Source organism: Macaca mulatta, chromosome 3 (genome assembly GCF_049350105.2).
Source record: "Macaca mulatta isolate MMU2019108-1 chromosome 3, T2T-MMU8v2.0, whole genome shotgun sequence".
Taxonomy (NCBI): domain Eukaryota; kingdom Metazoa; phylum Chordata; class Mammalia; order Primates; family Cercopithecidae; genus Macaca; species Macaca mulatta.
Window position 1 is genome coordinate 33,064,955 of NC_133408.1, and position 18,269 is coordinate 33,083,223.

The 18,269-nt window shown below is 37.9% G+C and overlaps 1 protein-coding gene across 1 annotated transcript in view; it reads left to right on the plus strand.

The window, feature by feature from the left end:
• Positions 1-18,269, plus strand: part of SAMSN1 (SAM domain, SH3 domain and nuclear localization signals 1) — a 168,035-nt gene that overhangs the window by 6,176 nt on the left and 143,590 nt on the right. Inside the window, exon 2 of the mRNA XM_015133115.3 lies at positions 7,805-7,936. Coding sequence (XP_014988601.3) covers positions 7,805-7,936 — 132 coding nt within the window. The remainder of the gene's footprint in view (positions 1-7,804; positions 7,937-18,269) is intronic.

Genomic DNA, 18,269 nt, shown 5'->3' on the forward strand with positions numbered 1-18,269 from the left:
TTCTTTATCCATTCATCTGTTGATAGACACTTAGGTTGTGTCCAAATCTTAGCTATTGTAACAGTGCTGCAACAAATTTAGGAGTTCAGATATCTGTTTGATATACTGTATATACTGTTTTCCTTTTTGGGAAGTATCTACCCAGCAGTGAGAGTGCTGGATCATATGTTAGCTCAATTTTTCGTTTTTTGGGAAACCTCCAAAGTGTTCTCCATAGTGGTTGTGCTAATTTATATTCCCACCAACAGTGTAATAGGGTTCCTTTTTCTCCACATCTTCACCAGCATTTACTAGTACCTGTCTTTTGGATATGAGCCATTTTAACTAGGCTCAGACAACATCTCATTGTAGTTCTGATTTGAATTTCTCTGATGATCAATGATGTTGAGCACTTTTTCACATGCCTGTTTGCCGTTCATATGTCTTCTTTTGGAAATGTCTATTCAAATTCTTTTGCCCATTTTTTGATCAGACTATTAGACTTTTTCCTATGGAGTTGCTTAAGTTCCACGTATATTCTGGTTATTAATCTCATGTCAGATAGATATTGTGCAAATGTTTTCTCCCATTCTGTGGGTTGTTTCTTACCTTTGTTGATTATATCTTATGTTGTGCAGAAGCTTTTCAACATATGAGACCATTTGTTTCATTTTGCTTTGGTTGCCTATAGTTGTGGGGAATTGCTCAATAAATCCTTTCCCAGACCAATGTCTTGAAGATTTTCTCTAATGTTTTCTTGTAGTTTCATAGTTTGAGGTCTTAGATTTAAGTCTTAAATCCACTTTGATTTTATTTATATATATGGTGATAGATGGGGGCCTAATTTCATTCTTCTGCATTTGAATAGTTTTTCCAGCACTATTTATTGAAGAGACTGTCTTTTCCCCAGTGTATATTCTTAACACCTTTGTCAAAAATGAGTTCACCATAGGTATGCTGATTTGTTTCTGAGTTCTCTATTTTTTACATTGGTCTATGTGTCTGTTTTTATGCCAGTACCATTCTGTTTAGGTTACTATAGCTCTGTAGTCTAATTTGAAGTCAGGTAATGTGATTTATCCAGTTTTGTTCTTTTTGCTTAGAATAGCTTTGACTTTTATGGTCCCATATAAATTTTAGGATTTTTTTTCTATTTCTGTGAAGAATGTCACTGGTATTTTGACTGAGGTTGCATTGAATCTGTAGTTTGCTTTGAGTAGTACGGACATTTTAACAAAATTGTCTTTCATTCCATGAGCCTATATTATTTTTCAATAAATCCATGAATATAAACTATTTTTCAATAAATATTTTCAAATTTTTGATGTCCTTCTCCATTTCTTTCATCAATATCTTATAGCTTTTGTGATAGAGATCTTTCACTTTGGTTAATTCCTAGGGATTTAATTTTATGTGTGGCTAGTGTAAATAGGATTACTTTTTAATTTCCTTTTTATGTTGTTCCCTGTTCTCATAGAAATGCTACTGATATTTGTATGCTGAAATTGTATCTTGCAACATTACTAAATTTGTTTATTAGTTCTAATAGTTTTCCTGTGTAATTTTTAGGGTTTTCCAAATATAATATCATATCATCTGCAAACAAGTATAATTTGACTTTTTTGTTTCCCATTTGGATGCCATGTATATCTTTCCTTGTCTAATTTCCCTAGCTAGGACTTCCAGTACTATGTTGAATAACAGTGGTGAGCCATGTTGTATTCCAGATCTTAGAGGGAAGGCTTTCATCTTTTCCCCAGTCCATATGATACTAGCTGTAGGTCTGTTTATTATGTTGAGGTATGTTCCCTCTAGACTCAGGATTTTTAGGTATTTTTTTTTATCATGAAGGAGTGTCAAATTTTATTAAATGATTTTTTAGTATAAATTTATATAATAATATGGTTTTTAAACTTCATTCTGTTGATATGATGTATCACACTGATTGATTTGAGTATGTTCAACTATCCTTGCATCCCTAGGATAAATCTCACTTGGATGATGAATGATCTTTCTAATATATTGTTGAATTTAGTTTGGTAGTATTTTGTTCAGGAGTTTTGCATCAATATTCATTAGAGATATTGGCCTGTAGTTTGTTTTGTTTGTTTGTTTGTTTTTGATGTGTCTTTGTCTGGTTTTGGTATCAGAGTAATATTGGCTTCATAGAATGAGTTTGGAAGTATTCCCCTCTCCTCCACTTTTTGGAATAGTTTGAGTAAGTTTGGTATTAATTCTTCTTTAAAGGTTTGGTAGAATTCAGAAGTGAAGCTCTCAGGTTCTGAGCTTTTCTTTAGTGGGAGATTTCTTTTTTTATGGCTTTGATGTTGTAACTTGTTATTGGTCTTTTCAGGTTTTGGATTTCCTCTTGGTTCAATCTTGGTACTTTGTATGCATCTAGGAATTTGTCCATTTCTTCTAGATTTTTAAATTTATTGGTGTATAGTTGCTCCTAATAGTCACTAATGATGCTTTGAGTTTCTGCAGTATCAGTTGTAGTGTCCACTTTTTCTTTTCTGATTTTATTTATTTGAACCTTATCCCTTTTTTTTTAGTCTGTCTAAAATTTGTCAGTTTGGTTTAACTTTTCAAAAAAACAACTTTTTGTATCATTAATCTTTTGTATTTTTTTAAAATTTCAATTTCATGTATTTCTGCTCAGACCTTTATTATTTCTTTTCTTCTACTAATTTGGCATTTGGTTGGCTCTTACTTTTCTAGTTCCTTAGGATGCATTGTTAGGTTGTTCATTTGAAGTTATTCCTCTTTTTTGATGTAGTCATTTATAGCTATAAACTTCCCTCTTAGTACTGCCTTTGGTGTATCCCATAGGTTTGGGTATGTTTTGTTTCTATTATCACGTCTTTCAAGAAATTTTCCAATTTCCTTCTTAATCTCTTCCTTGACCACTGGTCACTCAGGAGTGTATTGTTTAATTCTCATGTTGTATAGTTTCCAAAATTCCTATTCTTATTAGTTTTTAGTTTTATTCCATTGTGGTAACAGAAGATGCTTTATATTATTTCAATTTATTTCATGTTTTAATACTTTTTTGTTTTACATATATTTTATTCTTGAGAATGCTACATTTTCTAGGGAAAAGAATGTGTATTCTGCAGCTTTTGGCTGAAATGTTCTGTAAATATCTATTAGATCAACTTACTCTATAGTGAAGATTCAGTCTGATGTTTCTTTGTTGATTTTCTGTCTGGAAGATCTTTCCTAAGCTGAAAATGGGATGTTAAAGTCTCTAGCTATTATTGTATTCAGTCCTATCTCCCTCTTTATCTCTAAAAATATTTCCTTTATTTGCCTAAATACTCCAGTGTTGGGTGTATATATATTTAAAATGTTTATATAATCTTGCTGAATTGATCCCTTTATCATTAAATAGTGACCTTCTTTGCCTCTTACAGATTTTGTGTTGAAATCTATTTTATCTGATATAAGTTTAGTGACTTCTATCCTTTTTTGGTTTTCATTGGCATAGAATATCTTTTTCCATCCCTTTATTTTCTCTCTTTCTGTGTGTGTGTGTGTGTGTGTGTGTGTGTGTATGTGTTTTGAGACAGTGTTTCACTCTGTCACCCAGGGTGGAGTGCAATGGTGTGATCTTGGCTCACTGCAACCTCTGCCTCTTGAGTTCAAGAGATTCTCCTGCCTCAGCCTCCCGAGTAGCTGAGATTACAGGTGTGTGCCATCACACCTGACTACTATTTGTATTTTTAGTAGACATGGGGTTTCACCAGGTTTTTCAGACTGGTCTCAAACTCCTGACCTCAGGTGATCCATCCACCTTGGCCTTTCAAAGTGCTGGGATCACAGGAGTGACCCACCACACCCAGTCCATCTATATGTGTGTTTGTAGTTAAAGTGTGTTTCTTGCAGGGAGCAGATTAATGGGTTATGTTTTTTCATTCATGCAGCCTGTCTATGTCTTTTGATTGGAGATTTTAGTCCATTTAAATTTAATGTTATTATTGATAATTGAGGACTTACTCTTGCCATTTATTACTTGTTTTCTGGTCTTATCTTCCTTCTTTCTCTCCTTCCTGTCTTTCTCTACTGAAGGTAACTTTGTCTGGAGACATGGTTTAGTTTCTTGCTTTTTACTTCTTGTCTTTTCATTGTATGTTTTTCGGTTTGAGTTTATCATGAGGTTTGCAAATATTATGACTCATCATTTTAACCTGCTAACAACTTAACATTATTTGCATAAACAAACAAGCAAAAATAAAACTAACAAAAACTCAATACATTGACACTGTCTCCCTGCTTTTTAACTTTTCATTGCTTCTATTTATGTCTTATTGTGCTGACAGTGTCTTGAAAAGCTGTTGTAGTTATTATTTTTCATTGGTTCATTTTTTAGTCTTCCTACTTAAGAGTAGTTTACACACCACAGTTAAAGTGTTATAATATTCTGTGTATTTCTGTGTACTTACTATTACCAGTGAGTTTTGTACCTTCAGGTGATTATTTATTGCTCATTACTGTCCTTTTCTTTCTGTTTGAAGTACTCCCTTTAGCATTTCTTATAGGACTGGCCTGGCATTGTTGAAATCCCTCAGCTTTTGTTTGTCTGGGAAAGTCTTTATTCCTTCATGTTTGAAAGATATTTTCACCAGATACATTATTCTAGGGTAAAAATTATTTTCCTTAAGCACTTTGAATATGTCATGCTACTCTCTCCTGGCCTGTAAGGTTTCTACTGAAAAGTCTGTTGCCAGACGTATAGGAGCTCCATTGTATATTATTTGTTTCTTTTCTCTTGTGGCTTTTAGAGTTCTTTCTTTATCCTTGACAATTGGGAATTTGATTATTAAATACCTTGAGGTAGTTTTCTTAGGGTTAAATCTGCTTGGTGTTCTATAACCTTCTTGTACTTGGCTACTGATATCTTTCTCTAGGTTTGGGAAGTTCTCTGTCATTATTCTTTTGAATAAACTTTCTACCCCTATCTCTTTACCTACATCCTCTTTAAGGCCAATGACTCTTAGATTTGCCCTTTTGAGGCAATTTTCTAGATCTGGTAGGTGTGCTACATTGTTTTTTGTTCTTTTTTCTTTGTCTCCTCTGACTATGTATTTTAAAATAGCCTGTCTTTAGGCTCACTAATTCTTTCTTCTGCTTATGCATTCTGCTATTAAAGGACTCTGATGCATTTTTCAGCTTCAGGATTTCTGCTTGATTTTTTTTAATCATTTCAATTTATTTGTTAATTTATTGGATAGAATTCTGAATTCCTTCTCTGTGTTATTTTGAATTTCCTTGAGTTTCCTCAACACCTCTATTTCGAATTATCTGAAAGGTCACATATCTCTTTCTCCAAGATTGCTCCCTGATGCCTTATTTAGTTTACTTGGTGAGGTCCTGATTTTCTGGATGGTGTTGATGCTAGTAGACGTTCTTTGGTGTCTGGGCATTAAGGAGTTAAGTATTTATTTTAGTGTTCACTGTCTTGGATTATTCGTAGCTGTCCTTCTTGGGGAGGCTTTCCAGATATTTGAAAGGACTTGTGTTTTGTAATCTAAGCTGTGCCTGCTTTAGGGGATATCCCAAGCCCAGTAGCACTGTGGTTCTTGCAGATCGAAGTACCTCCCTGATGGTTTTCGACCAGATATGGGAGATTCTCTGGATTACCAGTCAGAAACTCTTGTTCTCTTTTATGACTTTCTCCAAAACATACAGAGTCTCCCTCTGTGTTATGAGTTACTGGAAGCTGGAGGTGGAGTGACAGTGGCACCCCTGTAGCTACCACTACTGTGACTGTGCTGGGTCAGACCTGAAGCCAGCACAGCACTGGGTCTTGCCCGAGGCCTGCTATAACCACCCCCTAGCTACTGCCTGTGTTCACTCAAAGCACTCGGGCTCTACAGTTAGCAGGGGGCAAATCCAGTCATGCCTCTGTCCTTCCCTTCAGGGCACTGAGGGCCCCCAGGTCCTGGGTGAGTCCAGAAGTGCAGTCCAGGAGTCAGGGACTAGAGTCTGAAACCTTAAAAGTCTACCTGGTGTTCTATTGTATTACAGCTGAGCTGACACTCAAACCACACCATCCTTCCCACTCTTCTGTCCAGTTTTTAAAGACAGAGGAGCCTCACTCTGTAGCCACATCACCCTAGGTACAAGGAGTACTGTGAGACTACCACATGTGTTCTCTTAAGGCTCAAGGTCTCTTAATCAGCTTTTTGTGAGTGCTACCTGGCCTGGGACTTACCTTGCAGGGCACTGGAGTCCCCTTTGGCCCAGGGCATGTCCAGAAATGCCATCCAAGCATACAGTCCTGGAATAAGAGACTACAAGAGCCCAGTCGGTGCTCTACCCCCATGTGGCTGTGCTGATACCTAAGATTCAAGATAAGGTCCCCTTTGCATTTCCCTCTGATTTTCTCAAACAGAAGCAGTTTTGCTCTGTAGCCACCACAGCCAGAGTATCTGGGTATCACTGCTGGCTATTCAGGGCCCAAGTGCTCTTCAGTTAGCAGGTAATGAATACTGCCAGGACTGAATCCTTTCCTTCAGGGCGGCGGTTTCCTTCTGGCCTAGGGTTGCCTAGAAATGTCATCTGGGAGCTAGGGCCCAGAGAGGGGGTACCTTATGACTCTCACCAGTGCCCTATTATGCTGTGGCTGAGCTGGTACCCTAGATGCAAGACAAAGGCCTCCCTACACTTCCTTCTCTCCTCAAGCAGAAGGAAGGGGTCTCTTTTGGAGCCTCAAGCTATGCAACTTGAGGTTAGGGGCAGGGTGATGCCTGCACTCCTTTGGCTGCCCCAACCGGTGTCTCAGTGTGTCACATGCCCCCTCAGTCTACAGTCTCTGAGCTTAGTTCACACTGGGATGCCCACAGGAGTTGCAGTCCTTGTGTCCTAGACTGCCTTTTGAGTTTACTGGAGACACAGAGTGCTGTAGCCGTGGGTGGCAAGGTTTGCAGGCACTCAAGTTTGGACCATTGCAATCGGAGATTCCCTTCTGGCTAGGGCTGGTTTAAATGCTCCCTCTATGGCTGGGCATCAACTGAGTTTGGTCTGGGTTTTTTTATTCTCTAACAGGACAGCACTAAGTTCAATGCCTCACAATGGCTGTGTTCTCCCTTCCCCAGAGCCCAGAGATGCTCTCCACACCAGGCCGCAGATGCCACGGTAGGGGAGGAGTGGCGTCAGAGATTCGGGACTGTTTTTTCTATCTCTTCAGTGCCTCTTTTAGTGATTTGATGTTAAAACCAGGTACTAGGAGTGCTCACCTGAATTTTGATTCTTATGAGGGGGTAGTTTCTCTGTGTAGATAGTTGCTAACTTGGGGTCCTTGCTGTGGGGAAACGATCACCGGAACTTTCTATTCTGTCATCTTGCTTCGCGTCCTCTGCCCTAGAAACTGCTACTTTACAGTTGAGAAAACTAAGATCAGCAGATTGTATTTCTTATAAAAGGAGGTGGTACCAATTAGAGACATACATGTAACTCAAATCTGTGACCAACACAGTTTATTGGTGTCTCAAATAGGCATTTATTTAGTTTTTCGAACTTCATGTCTTCAACATACCTCTTGAGGAATTCCCTCATTGTGTGCCTGCCTCTGCAACACTTAGACTCTTGTTTAAATTCTTGGCTCTGTAATAATGGTGGGAACAATAATTCCTGGCTGGGTAATAATTCCTGGCTTTACTGTATTGTTCACTGTTGAAAATTAGCATCTTGTAAACTCTTAATCATATCCCCAGGATAATTTAAATAAAGTACTATAAAAAGGTGGGTGGATAAATTAGGTATCTTTTCAAGGAAAATTATTATTCTGTTATACCTTGACTCATACATCTCCCTGTTGCAGGAAGGCTCTATGGATAGCTTATATGAGCCGATCCCAGAGCAACAAGCTAACCAAGAAAACAAGTCTAGTAGAACTGATTCTCCTATCCCACCCTTCGGAGAGAGTGAACAAACACCGAACAGTCTCTTCATGGTGAGTGAAGCATTAACTGGAGTGGATTTTTTTTTCTCTATTATAGATCTAGAATCTCTTGCCTAATGATACCTGTTAATGCAGCAAAAATTCACTATTCTCAGAAGGTTATTCCTTTAGTTTTTGATTTTCTCTTTCTTGTTGTCTTTTTTATGATTTTGGCTTATTAAAATGACCACCATTTATTGAATGTGCACTGGATGATTATATAAGTTAACTTAATCCTCAAAGCTACCTTATGACTATAAATAATTATATCATTTTCTAGATCTGGGAGTTGCAAGAAAGAAAGGCAAGATAAGATACTAAAGGCTATAAACTATTAAGTGTTAAAGTTGGCATTTAAACAAATGTATATCTGAATCAGTAGTTTCTGGCAAACCAGGTGGTGGTTGCAAGGGAGACCTAGATTGATAGCATTTGTCAATTTCCACCGTGTAAATGCTCCACCATGGCCAATTTCAAGCTACCCATAGTTTAACTACAGGTTTGCAGTATCTGAATATTTAGTTAATAATTATCTCAAGTGCTGATTCTGGCACATCACTGGCTGCTTTCAAAGTTTATGCTCTAACCACTGTAATAAACTGTTTCTTGAATTTATGGATACACACCATCATTTCTAAAAGGTAAGTGTTAGAAAAATGCAAATGCAAATTGTTTTGTGAATTATCTTTAAAATTGCTAGAGATAGAGTTCTCTGCATTACACAGAATCGTACCTGTCCCTGTTCAACAGTGCTGGCTATCCTAACTCTTAGGCAATTGACCTGTATTTAAAATACAGTCGACCCTTGAACAACATGGATTCAAGCTGTGCAGGTCCACTTATACACAGATTTTCTTTTGCCTCTGCCACAACTGCTCCGATTCCTCCTCCTCCTCAGCCTACTCAGTGTGAAGATGACAGGAATAGAGACCTTTATGATGATCCACTTCCACGTAGTGAATAATAAATGTGTTTTCTCTCACTCTTGTTCTTATTAACATTTTCTTTTCTCTAGCTTACTTACTTGTAAGAATACAGTATGTAATACATATAACATACAACAGGTGTATTGATTGACTATTGATGTTATCAGTAAGTCTTCCAGTCAACAGTAGGCTATTAGTAAAGTTTTTTGGGAGTCAAAAGTTATATGAACATTTTGTACTACATGGGGCGTCAGCAACCCTAACCTCCATGTTGTTGAAGTCAACTATAATTTAATACATATGAACTTATTTTACATTTGTTGTGGCTTAGGAAAATATAAAACAGCCTATGTCTACTACAGAAAAAGAGCATCCGTATACTTACAGATTTAGATGTCACTTCCTGTCCTTATAATCACACTTTTCCGGTTAACACACAAAAAATCATTTTTTCAGTGCCTTATTTTTGTAAGGTAATATATGTATACATGAAATTATGTATGTTTATTCTCACAACAATTTTAGAGAGATTTAGAAAGGTGCAAAAGGTTAGATAACTTGTCCACTCAAAAAGAGGATGCACCAGGATTCAAACTCAGAGCTTTTTTGCTTCAGAGAAAGGGTAACAGCAAATTACTTTTAAGTTTTGCACTTACCTTCACACATACCTATTTTGTTCTTTGGGTATATTAAAAACGGCTTATTACCATAGCTTCCAAAGTTTTGGCTTCTTGAAAGCTTGGAGCAATTAGAAAGCAATGTTGGAAAGCAAACTTAATAATAAATCTCAGTAACATAAAAATAATACAAAAATATTTTTTAATTCAGCGGAAACTCTTCCCTTAAATTTACACCTTTTTGAACGTCCCTAAGATGCTGGTATTGCTAGATATGCAAAAGAGGGAGCAATAATACTTTGCACATATTAATGTGAGAGAGATAAACCATTCACATGGAGGCTGTGAATTGACATTGCAAATTGTTCATAAGCATTTTCACCCCATAATTAAAAAGAAAAATCGAATAGGTTGAAGAGCCTGAAGATATTTCCTTAAATGTGTGAGTTTAGTAAACATGCATAAAAATTGAACCATTTCATGGCCAACTAGTCTACTAAAATTTTTTCAATCTTCATTTATATTGCAAAAGAAGACGAGAATGATAAAAACATGATTTCAATTGCTATAGCTCTGTCTCTCTCTGTAATTTCTCAGCATTTAATTAAAAATATATGTATACATACAAACATATACGTATGTATACATGCATACTGAAAAGTCAGTTCAACCCTTGATTTCACCTTTTAGTTGTTGAATTATGCCATTCCGATCAAATTATTATTAACACTTATTATATTCCTAATGAAAATTATTTCACAACTTAGATGAATAAAGTCATTTTTTTAAATAATTAAATCAAAAGATTTTAAGTACCTGCTTTCTTAGTATCCCCAGTTAATGGTTTGGAGCTTTCCTAAATTTCCTTCTCAGCCTTTGAGGAATAGATTTTTTTCTTTTTCTCCTGGTATTGGCACTTCCTTCCCCCATCTTGATGTAAGAAAAAAAAGTTTCGGACCTAACTTAACAGTACCAGAAACAAATATTATTCCATTTGGACTCATTCTTCAGACATACACTGAAATCACCCTAAAGCTAATGGAGTTCTGGCTCAAGCTCCCAGTCCTCAATCCGGGTATTTGTAACCTTTCCAGAGAAGACAGGTACTCCCAGAATCTCTAGAACCAACCTGACAATACATCTATTTGTTATGGAGGAAACTATAGCCCATAATAAAAATAATGTCAGTTGCCACATGAATTGAAAAGGAAAATCAAAATGAGAGAAGAATCCTTGGTTTCCCTTATAAAATATATTATTTATTCATACACACTAGGAATTTTACCCTTTGGATATCACGACTTTGAACATAGTGGGAGTCCCATAGATGAACATAAGATCATCAATATTCTCAAAGGAGATGATCCAGTGTAGCTCATATGTATCATTATGGGTAGTAGAGGCATTGAACAGAAAGAGGTTTATTCGGGAGTTTTAAATGAAGAATATCATACATCATCATAAATATCTAGTTTGTATTTTAATTGCAATTTCAGGAAGGATTGATAATGGATGGCTTGTCCAAAGAGAAACCAGTTTAAGATATGGGACATTATTAAATGTTTAAAAGAGAAATAATAAGTGACCCACTTGCAGTATATTAGGAAAGGCATAAGTGTTGGAGGACAACTGCCAAAAACTAGCGGGAGTGAACAAGCATGCGGCTAAGTAAATGTGCTGAAAAAAAAAAATAAGCTAACATATTAGCCTAAGGACTGATCAATCCATAATGTTATTTTAAAAGTAGCCTGTAACTGCTTGATTCTGTATCTATTTTAGTTCCTCCTTATGTCTGAAGCTAAATAAGTATTTGAATTAGAAAAAGTGAGAATGCTACGGTTCGAATGTTTCTCTTAAAAAGTTCATGTGTTGGAATTTAAACCCCCAGTGCAATCATACTGACAGGTGGGGTCTTTAAGAAGCAATTAATAGATCATGAGAGCTCTAACCTACAAATGGATGAATGTCGTTATCGTCAGAGTAAGTTTGTTATCGAGGGTAGGTTTGTCATAAAAGCCAAGTTTGGCCCTCTCTTGTTCTCTTTGTTTTGCCCTCTCTTGCTTGCCCTTTTGCTTTCTGCCATGGAATGACACAGTAAGAAGGTCCTCATGAGATGTGGCCCCTCTGTTTTGGACTTCTCAGCTTCCAGAACTGTGATCCAATAAATTCCTGTTTGCTATAAATTACCCAGTCTCAGGTATTCTGTTATAGCAACACAAAACAGATTAAGACAGAGAACATAAAATGTTTGTATCTCTGCCAATTTGGGGTTAACTGGATCAAGTCTGAATTATCTGACTTGCTGTCTATATTGATTGAAGCAAACAAATAATTGTCAGTTTTCCACTTCATTTTGTATCTCATAAATTGATAGAAAACTTGAGCCTTTTAAAAAATGTGCTTAAATGTGGGTCAAAGGCAATGCTCCTATTATTCATATCTTGTGCATAGTTGTCATTCAATAAATATTTGTAAGCTAAATAAATGGATCAGTGAAGGTTCATTACTCAAGCTAAAGAAAGTCTTAATAATAATGGAGAGCCAATGATGCAGCAGATGAAATTGTCAGCTTTGGAGTTGAGCAGTTATGGATTCTCTTTCTAGTTCTGTCGCTTAGAAGGTATATGACCTTGGAAAGTTGCTTAAAGTCTTGCAGTCTCCGTTTCCTTACACTGTAGAACAAGGTGAGTAATGTTCTGTATAAATTTGCCAAATTCAATTGTAGAAAACAGAAGCAACTCTTGCTACTAGAAGCAGGCAGGATTTAGCATAGAAGTTAGAGAACCCTCAGAAGGGCTGATTTTTATACTCTAGAGCAGGGACTGAAAATCATAGCCTGAGGCAGCCTGTAATTGTATCATGCATGAACTAAAAATGGCTTTTATATTTTTAAAAGTATCTTTAAAAACAGAAACAAAAATAAAGGAGACAATAGAATGCAATAGAAACTGTGTCTCACAAACCTAAAATATTTCTATCTGACTTTTCACAGAAAAAGTGTGCTAACCCCTGCCCTAGAGCTACAGGGTACAACCTCTGGTGGCAACTGAGTACTTGAAAAGTGGCTAGTGCAAATGCAGATGGACAACAGGCGTAAAATATATAACGTATTCTAAAGACTTCATATAAAAAATGAGTAAAATATAGGTTATTAATAATTTTGTAACGATGATTTGATGAAGTGATAGTATTTGATATATTTTAGATAAAAAGGAAATTTTTTTTGTTTTGTTTTGTTTGGAGACAGAGTCTCGCTCTGTCGCCCAGGCTGGAGTGCAGTGGCGCCATCTCAGCTCACTGCAAGCTCCGCCTCCCGGGTTCTGGCCATTCTCCTGCCTCAGCCTCCCGAGTAGCTGGGACTACAGGCGCCCGCCACCTCGCCCGGCTAGTTTTTTGTATTTTTTAGTAGAGACAGGGTTTCGCCGTGTTAGCCAGGATGGTCTCGATCTGCTGACCTCGTGATCCGCCCGTCTCGGCCTCCCAAAGTGCTGGGATTACAGGCTTGAGCCACTGCGTCCGGCCTGATAAAAAGGAAATTTTACTCATTTCCTTTAACATGGCTACTGGAGGTGACCTCCACTTTCACATCCCACTTTCCAAATTTCACATGGATGCATATAATCTGCCAAGTCTAAATCATATCTGCTATCCAAGCTTTGCGGGAATGTATATAATGTGGTTTTTAGCCTTCTGGTTTTTGCATAGAGAAAGACACACCAGAAGGTACATGGGGGAATGTTAAGGGGAATTCTACTATGTCCACCACTCTCCCCTCGCAGGGTCTTTAATCCTTATTGTAAGTGGTGTCACTACACTCTAACCAAAACACACACATACACAAACAGTGCCGTCTCACCACTGGAACGCCTTTGCAGTGTATGTGAAGGATGTTTGCCTTTCAGAAGGTGACTCTCCTTTGTCTCTAGAGAATATAATTTGTGTTAAGCTGGTCCCAGGCACAGTTTTATGATAACATTTAAAATGAGTTGGATATAACAATCCCTCCGCAATACTTGGGTCCTGTAAACTATTAATAGATTAAGACCTTTTTTTTTTCCCCCCAGTTAATATACAGATAGATGACCAAAGAAAGCAAGATTATTTAATCACATTATTTTAGAGAATAAATCACAAACAAAGGAGTTGATACACAAAATTGCTGCTGCATCTTCAAGCAGATGACATTCTCAATAGCAGCTAAGTTTAAGGATTACCTGAAGACAGATACCCAAACCCCGTCTTGGAGCTATTACAATTACAGCAGCCCTGTCCATTGGAAATATAATGTGACTCACACATTTTAGTTATTCTGGTTGTCAAAATAAAATGTTTTAAAAAGAGAGACAGGTTAAATTAATTTTAATAATATATCAAATTAAGCCAATATATCTAAAGTATTATCATTTCAACATGTAATTAATACAAAATTAATGAGATTTTTGTATTCTTGTTTCTAAACTAACACTGAAATCTGATGTGTATTTTATAGTAAAGAGCACATTTCAGTTCAGATGCTGAAACTTCAGTGGTTAAAGTGCAATCAGTTCCAGCGAAACAATCTCACCTTTGGTTTTAAATTAAAATTAAATTAAATTAAAATTCACTTTCTAAGTTGTATCAGCCACATATTAAGTACTCAATAGCCACTTGAGACTATGGATGACTGCCATATTGGACAAGGTAGGACTGAAGGCTTGAAATTGCTGATGGTGCAGAGGCATAAAAGTAACCAGAAAATATCAATTCTCCACTTCACTTAGGGAAGTATAGATGTTAAAGTATAAAAATGTTTGATGATAGGCAATTAGTTATATACTTTTCGAAAGAGCATAGATGTTAAAATATAACAATACTTGATAATAAAACAGTTACACACTTTTTGTTTGTTTGTTTGTTTGAGACAGAGTCTCGCTCTGTCGCGCAGGCTGGAGTGCAGTGGCGCGATCTCGGCTCACTGCAAGCTCCACCTCCCGGCTTCAAGCGATTTCCCCGCCCCAGCCCCACCCCACACCTCGGCCTCCCCAGTAGTTGGGACTACAGGTGTGCACCACCATGCCCTGCTAATTTTTTGTATTTTAATAGAGACAGGGTTTCACCATGTTGGCCAGGATGGTCTCAATCTCCTGATCTCGTGGCCTCGTGATCCGCCCGCCTCGGCCTCCTAAAGTCCTGGGATTACAAGCGTGAGCCACTGCGCCCGGCCAGTTACACACTTAGAGATAAAATTATAGGAAACACATCAGTTTACCAATGAGGAAGCTGAGATTAGTGACTTGACTGCAGTGACAGATGGAGTCTAGGCTGGAGTTCTGGATCCCAAATAGTAGTCCTGTTTTTTTGGTTTCTCTGCCACAAGCGTAGCGTGTGTGGCGGCAGTGCGGTGGGGGGTTACGTGCATGTACGTGTACACAAGAGTGAGAGAGATCAAGAGGGGAGGATTAGGCCGGGCGCGGTGGCTCAAGCCTGTAATCCCAGCACTTTGGGAGGTCGAGACGGGCGGATCACGAGGTCAGGAGATCGAGACCATCCTGGCTAACCCAGTGAAATCCCGTCTCTACTAAAAAAATACAAAAAACTAGCCAGGCGCGGTGGCGGCGCCTGGGAGGCTGAGGCAGGAGAATGGTGGGAACCCGGGAGGCGGAGCTTGCAGTGAGCTGAGATCACGCCACTGCACTCCAGCCTGGGCGACAGAGTGAAACTCCGTCTCACAAAAAAAAAAAAAAAAAAAAAAAAAAAAAAAAAAAAAAAAAAAGGGAGGGGGATGATTAGAAGAGTGTCTTTTTGGGAGATGAGGAGTGAGGAAGAGGAAACGTTGGTAGGAAAAATAACCCAACCTTATAATATACGTGCTAAATATATTCTGATATCTAGAGAACATAGTGAAAAGAACTTGAGATGGGTGAATAGACTTACATTTTATTCCTGCTCTCAGACTGGGAGCTGTGTCTTTGGGAATGTGATTGAACTTCTCTCACCCTAAGTTTTCTGAGCAATAGAATATGGATAAAAATTTCTGTCTCTTGCAGAAAACCAAACACCGCATGTTCTCACTCATAGGTGGGAATTGAACAATGAGATCACTTGGACACAGGGCAGGGAACATCACACACCAGGGCCTGTCGGGGAGTGGGGGCCTGGGGGAGGGACAGCATTGGGAGAAATACCTAATGTAAATGATGAGCTGATGGGTGCAGCAAACCAACATGGCACATGTATACCTATGTGACAAACCTGCACATTGTGCACATGTACTCTAGAACTTAAAGTATAAGAAAAAAAACAAAAATCTGTCTCCTGGCTTACAGTGAGCATCAAATGTTGTAACCCACTTTAAGCACCTGGTATGGTGCATGTTAATGATCATCACCTTTCCTTCTGCAAACCGCCACACCAGGGCACAGCAATCTTTTAATTTAGTATCCTTGATTAAATGACTTTAAGTCAAACTCTCACTTAATCTTGGATGTTATTTTAAAATAACTGCTTAAAATAATTTGTAATCAATGCTTCTTATCTAAAAGTATTGATTTTTACCGGACAAGAAGAAGCAACAGGATTTATTGTTGATGTGCATTAGAAAACCCAAGATTTTAATCTCCACAAATCGCCTCAAACACCTGGGTGTAGTGCAGTGTTTGACAATTCAGCCTTAGATTTCCCACCAAATGTAGACAGCTGTAAACAAGAACATCTATAATAGTGGTATTTTTTCACCTACTAATTCAAATTTCAGGGTTTTCTTTTCCTTTTAATTTTTTTTTTTTTTTTTTTTTTTTTTTTTTTTGAGATGGAGTCTTGCTCTGTCGCCCAGGCTGGGGTGCAGTGACCGGATCTCAGCTCACTGCAAGCTCCACCTCCTGGGTTCCGGCCATTCTCCTGCCTCAGCCTCCCGAGTAGCTGGGACTACAGGCGCCCGCCACCTCGCCCGGCTAGTTTTTTGTATTTTTTAGTAGATATGGGGTTTCACCGTGTTAGCCAGGATGTTCTTGATCTCCTGACCTCGTGATCCACCCGTCTCAGCCTCCCAAAGTGCTGGGATTACAGGCTTGAGCCACCGCACCCGGCCTAATTTTTTTTAAAATTTTTTTCACTTTAAGTTCCGGGATACAAATGCAGAACGTGCAGGGTTGTTACATAGGTACATGTGTGCCATGGTGTTTTGCTGCACCTATCAACCTGCCATCTAGGTGTTAAGTCCCACATGCATTAGCTATTTGTCCTGATGCTCTCCCTCCCCTAGCCATTGCACCCTAACAGGCCCTGGTGTGTGTTGTTCCCCTCCCTGTGTCCATGTGTTCTCATTGTTCAACTCCCATTTATGAGTGAGAACATGTGGTGTTTGGTTTTCTGTTCCTGTGTTAGTTTGCTGAGGATAATGGCTTCCGGCTTCATCCATGTCCCTGCAAAGGACGTGATCTCATTCCTTTTTACGGCTGCCTAGTATTTCATGGTGTATATGTACCACATTTTCTTTTCCAGTCTATCATTGATGGGCATTTAGGTTGGTTCCATGTCTTTGCTATTGTGAATAGTGCTGCAGTAAACATAAGTGTGCATGTATCTTTATAATAGAATGATTTATATTCCTTTGGGTATATACCCAGTAATGGGATATGTGAGTCAAATGGTATTTCTGGGTCAAATGGTATTTCTGGTTCCAGATCCTTGATGTATCACCACACTGTCTTTCACAATGGATGAACTAATTCACATTTCCGCTAACAGTGTAACAGCATTCGTATTTCTCCACATCCTCTCCAGCATCTGTTGTTTCTTGATTTTTTAATAATCACCATCTGACTGGCATGAGATGGTATCTCATTGTGGTTTTGATTTGCATTTCTCTAATGATCAGTGATGTTGAGCTTTTCCTCGTGTTTGTTGGCTGCATAAATATCTTCTTTTGAGAAGTATCTGTTCATCTCCTTTGCCCACTTTTTAATGGGGCTTTTTTCTTTTTTTCTTGGAAATTTGTTTAAGTTCCTTGTAAATTCTGGATATCAGACCTTTGTCGCGTGGTAGATTGCAAAATTTTCTCCCATTCTGTAGATTGCCTTTTCACGCTGATGATAGTTTCTTTTGCTGTGCGGAAGCTCTTTAGTTTAATTAGATCCCATTTGTCAATTTTAGCTTTTGTTGCAATTGCTTTTGGTGATTTCATCATAAAATCTTTGCCCATGCCTATGTTCTGAATGATATTGCCTACGTTTTCTTCTAGGGTTTTTTTTTTTATAGTTTTGGGTTTTTAAATTTAAGTCTTTAATCCATCTTGAGTTAATTTTTGTATAAGGTGTAAGAAAGGGGTCCAGTTTCAGTTTTCTGCATATAGTTAGCCAGTTTTCCCAGCACCATTTATTAAATAGGGATGATAATAATAAAATTAAATATTTTAAAAATCCAAGTTTAATTTTTTATATACTTACTCATCAACATTTTGTACTGATAAAAGTCACTGGAAAAATTGATTAAAACATTCCCAGCTACTAGATGTTAATGAAAAAGTAATATAGCAGATTCAAGCATAGTTTTAAAGACAAACAATATGATATGCGTCTAACAGTTGGTTAGAGCTCAGCACTAATGAGGCCAAGGTCAGGGGTTAATCCCCTCATGGCTAGTTAGTTTTGTTCTATTTCATAGCCAATGGCAGCATCCATGACTTCAGATAGCTGACTTGGATATGCATGCTATTGATCATTAGGGAGTCTGGGCTGAAGGATAGAGGGCACCAACAGAAAACCATTGCCCATTATGGGAAGAACAACTGAAGGGTAGAACTACCCTGCTCCATTTGTCCATGAA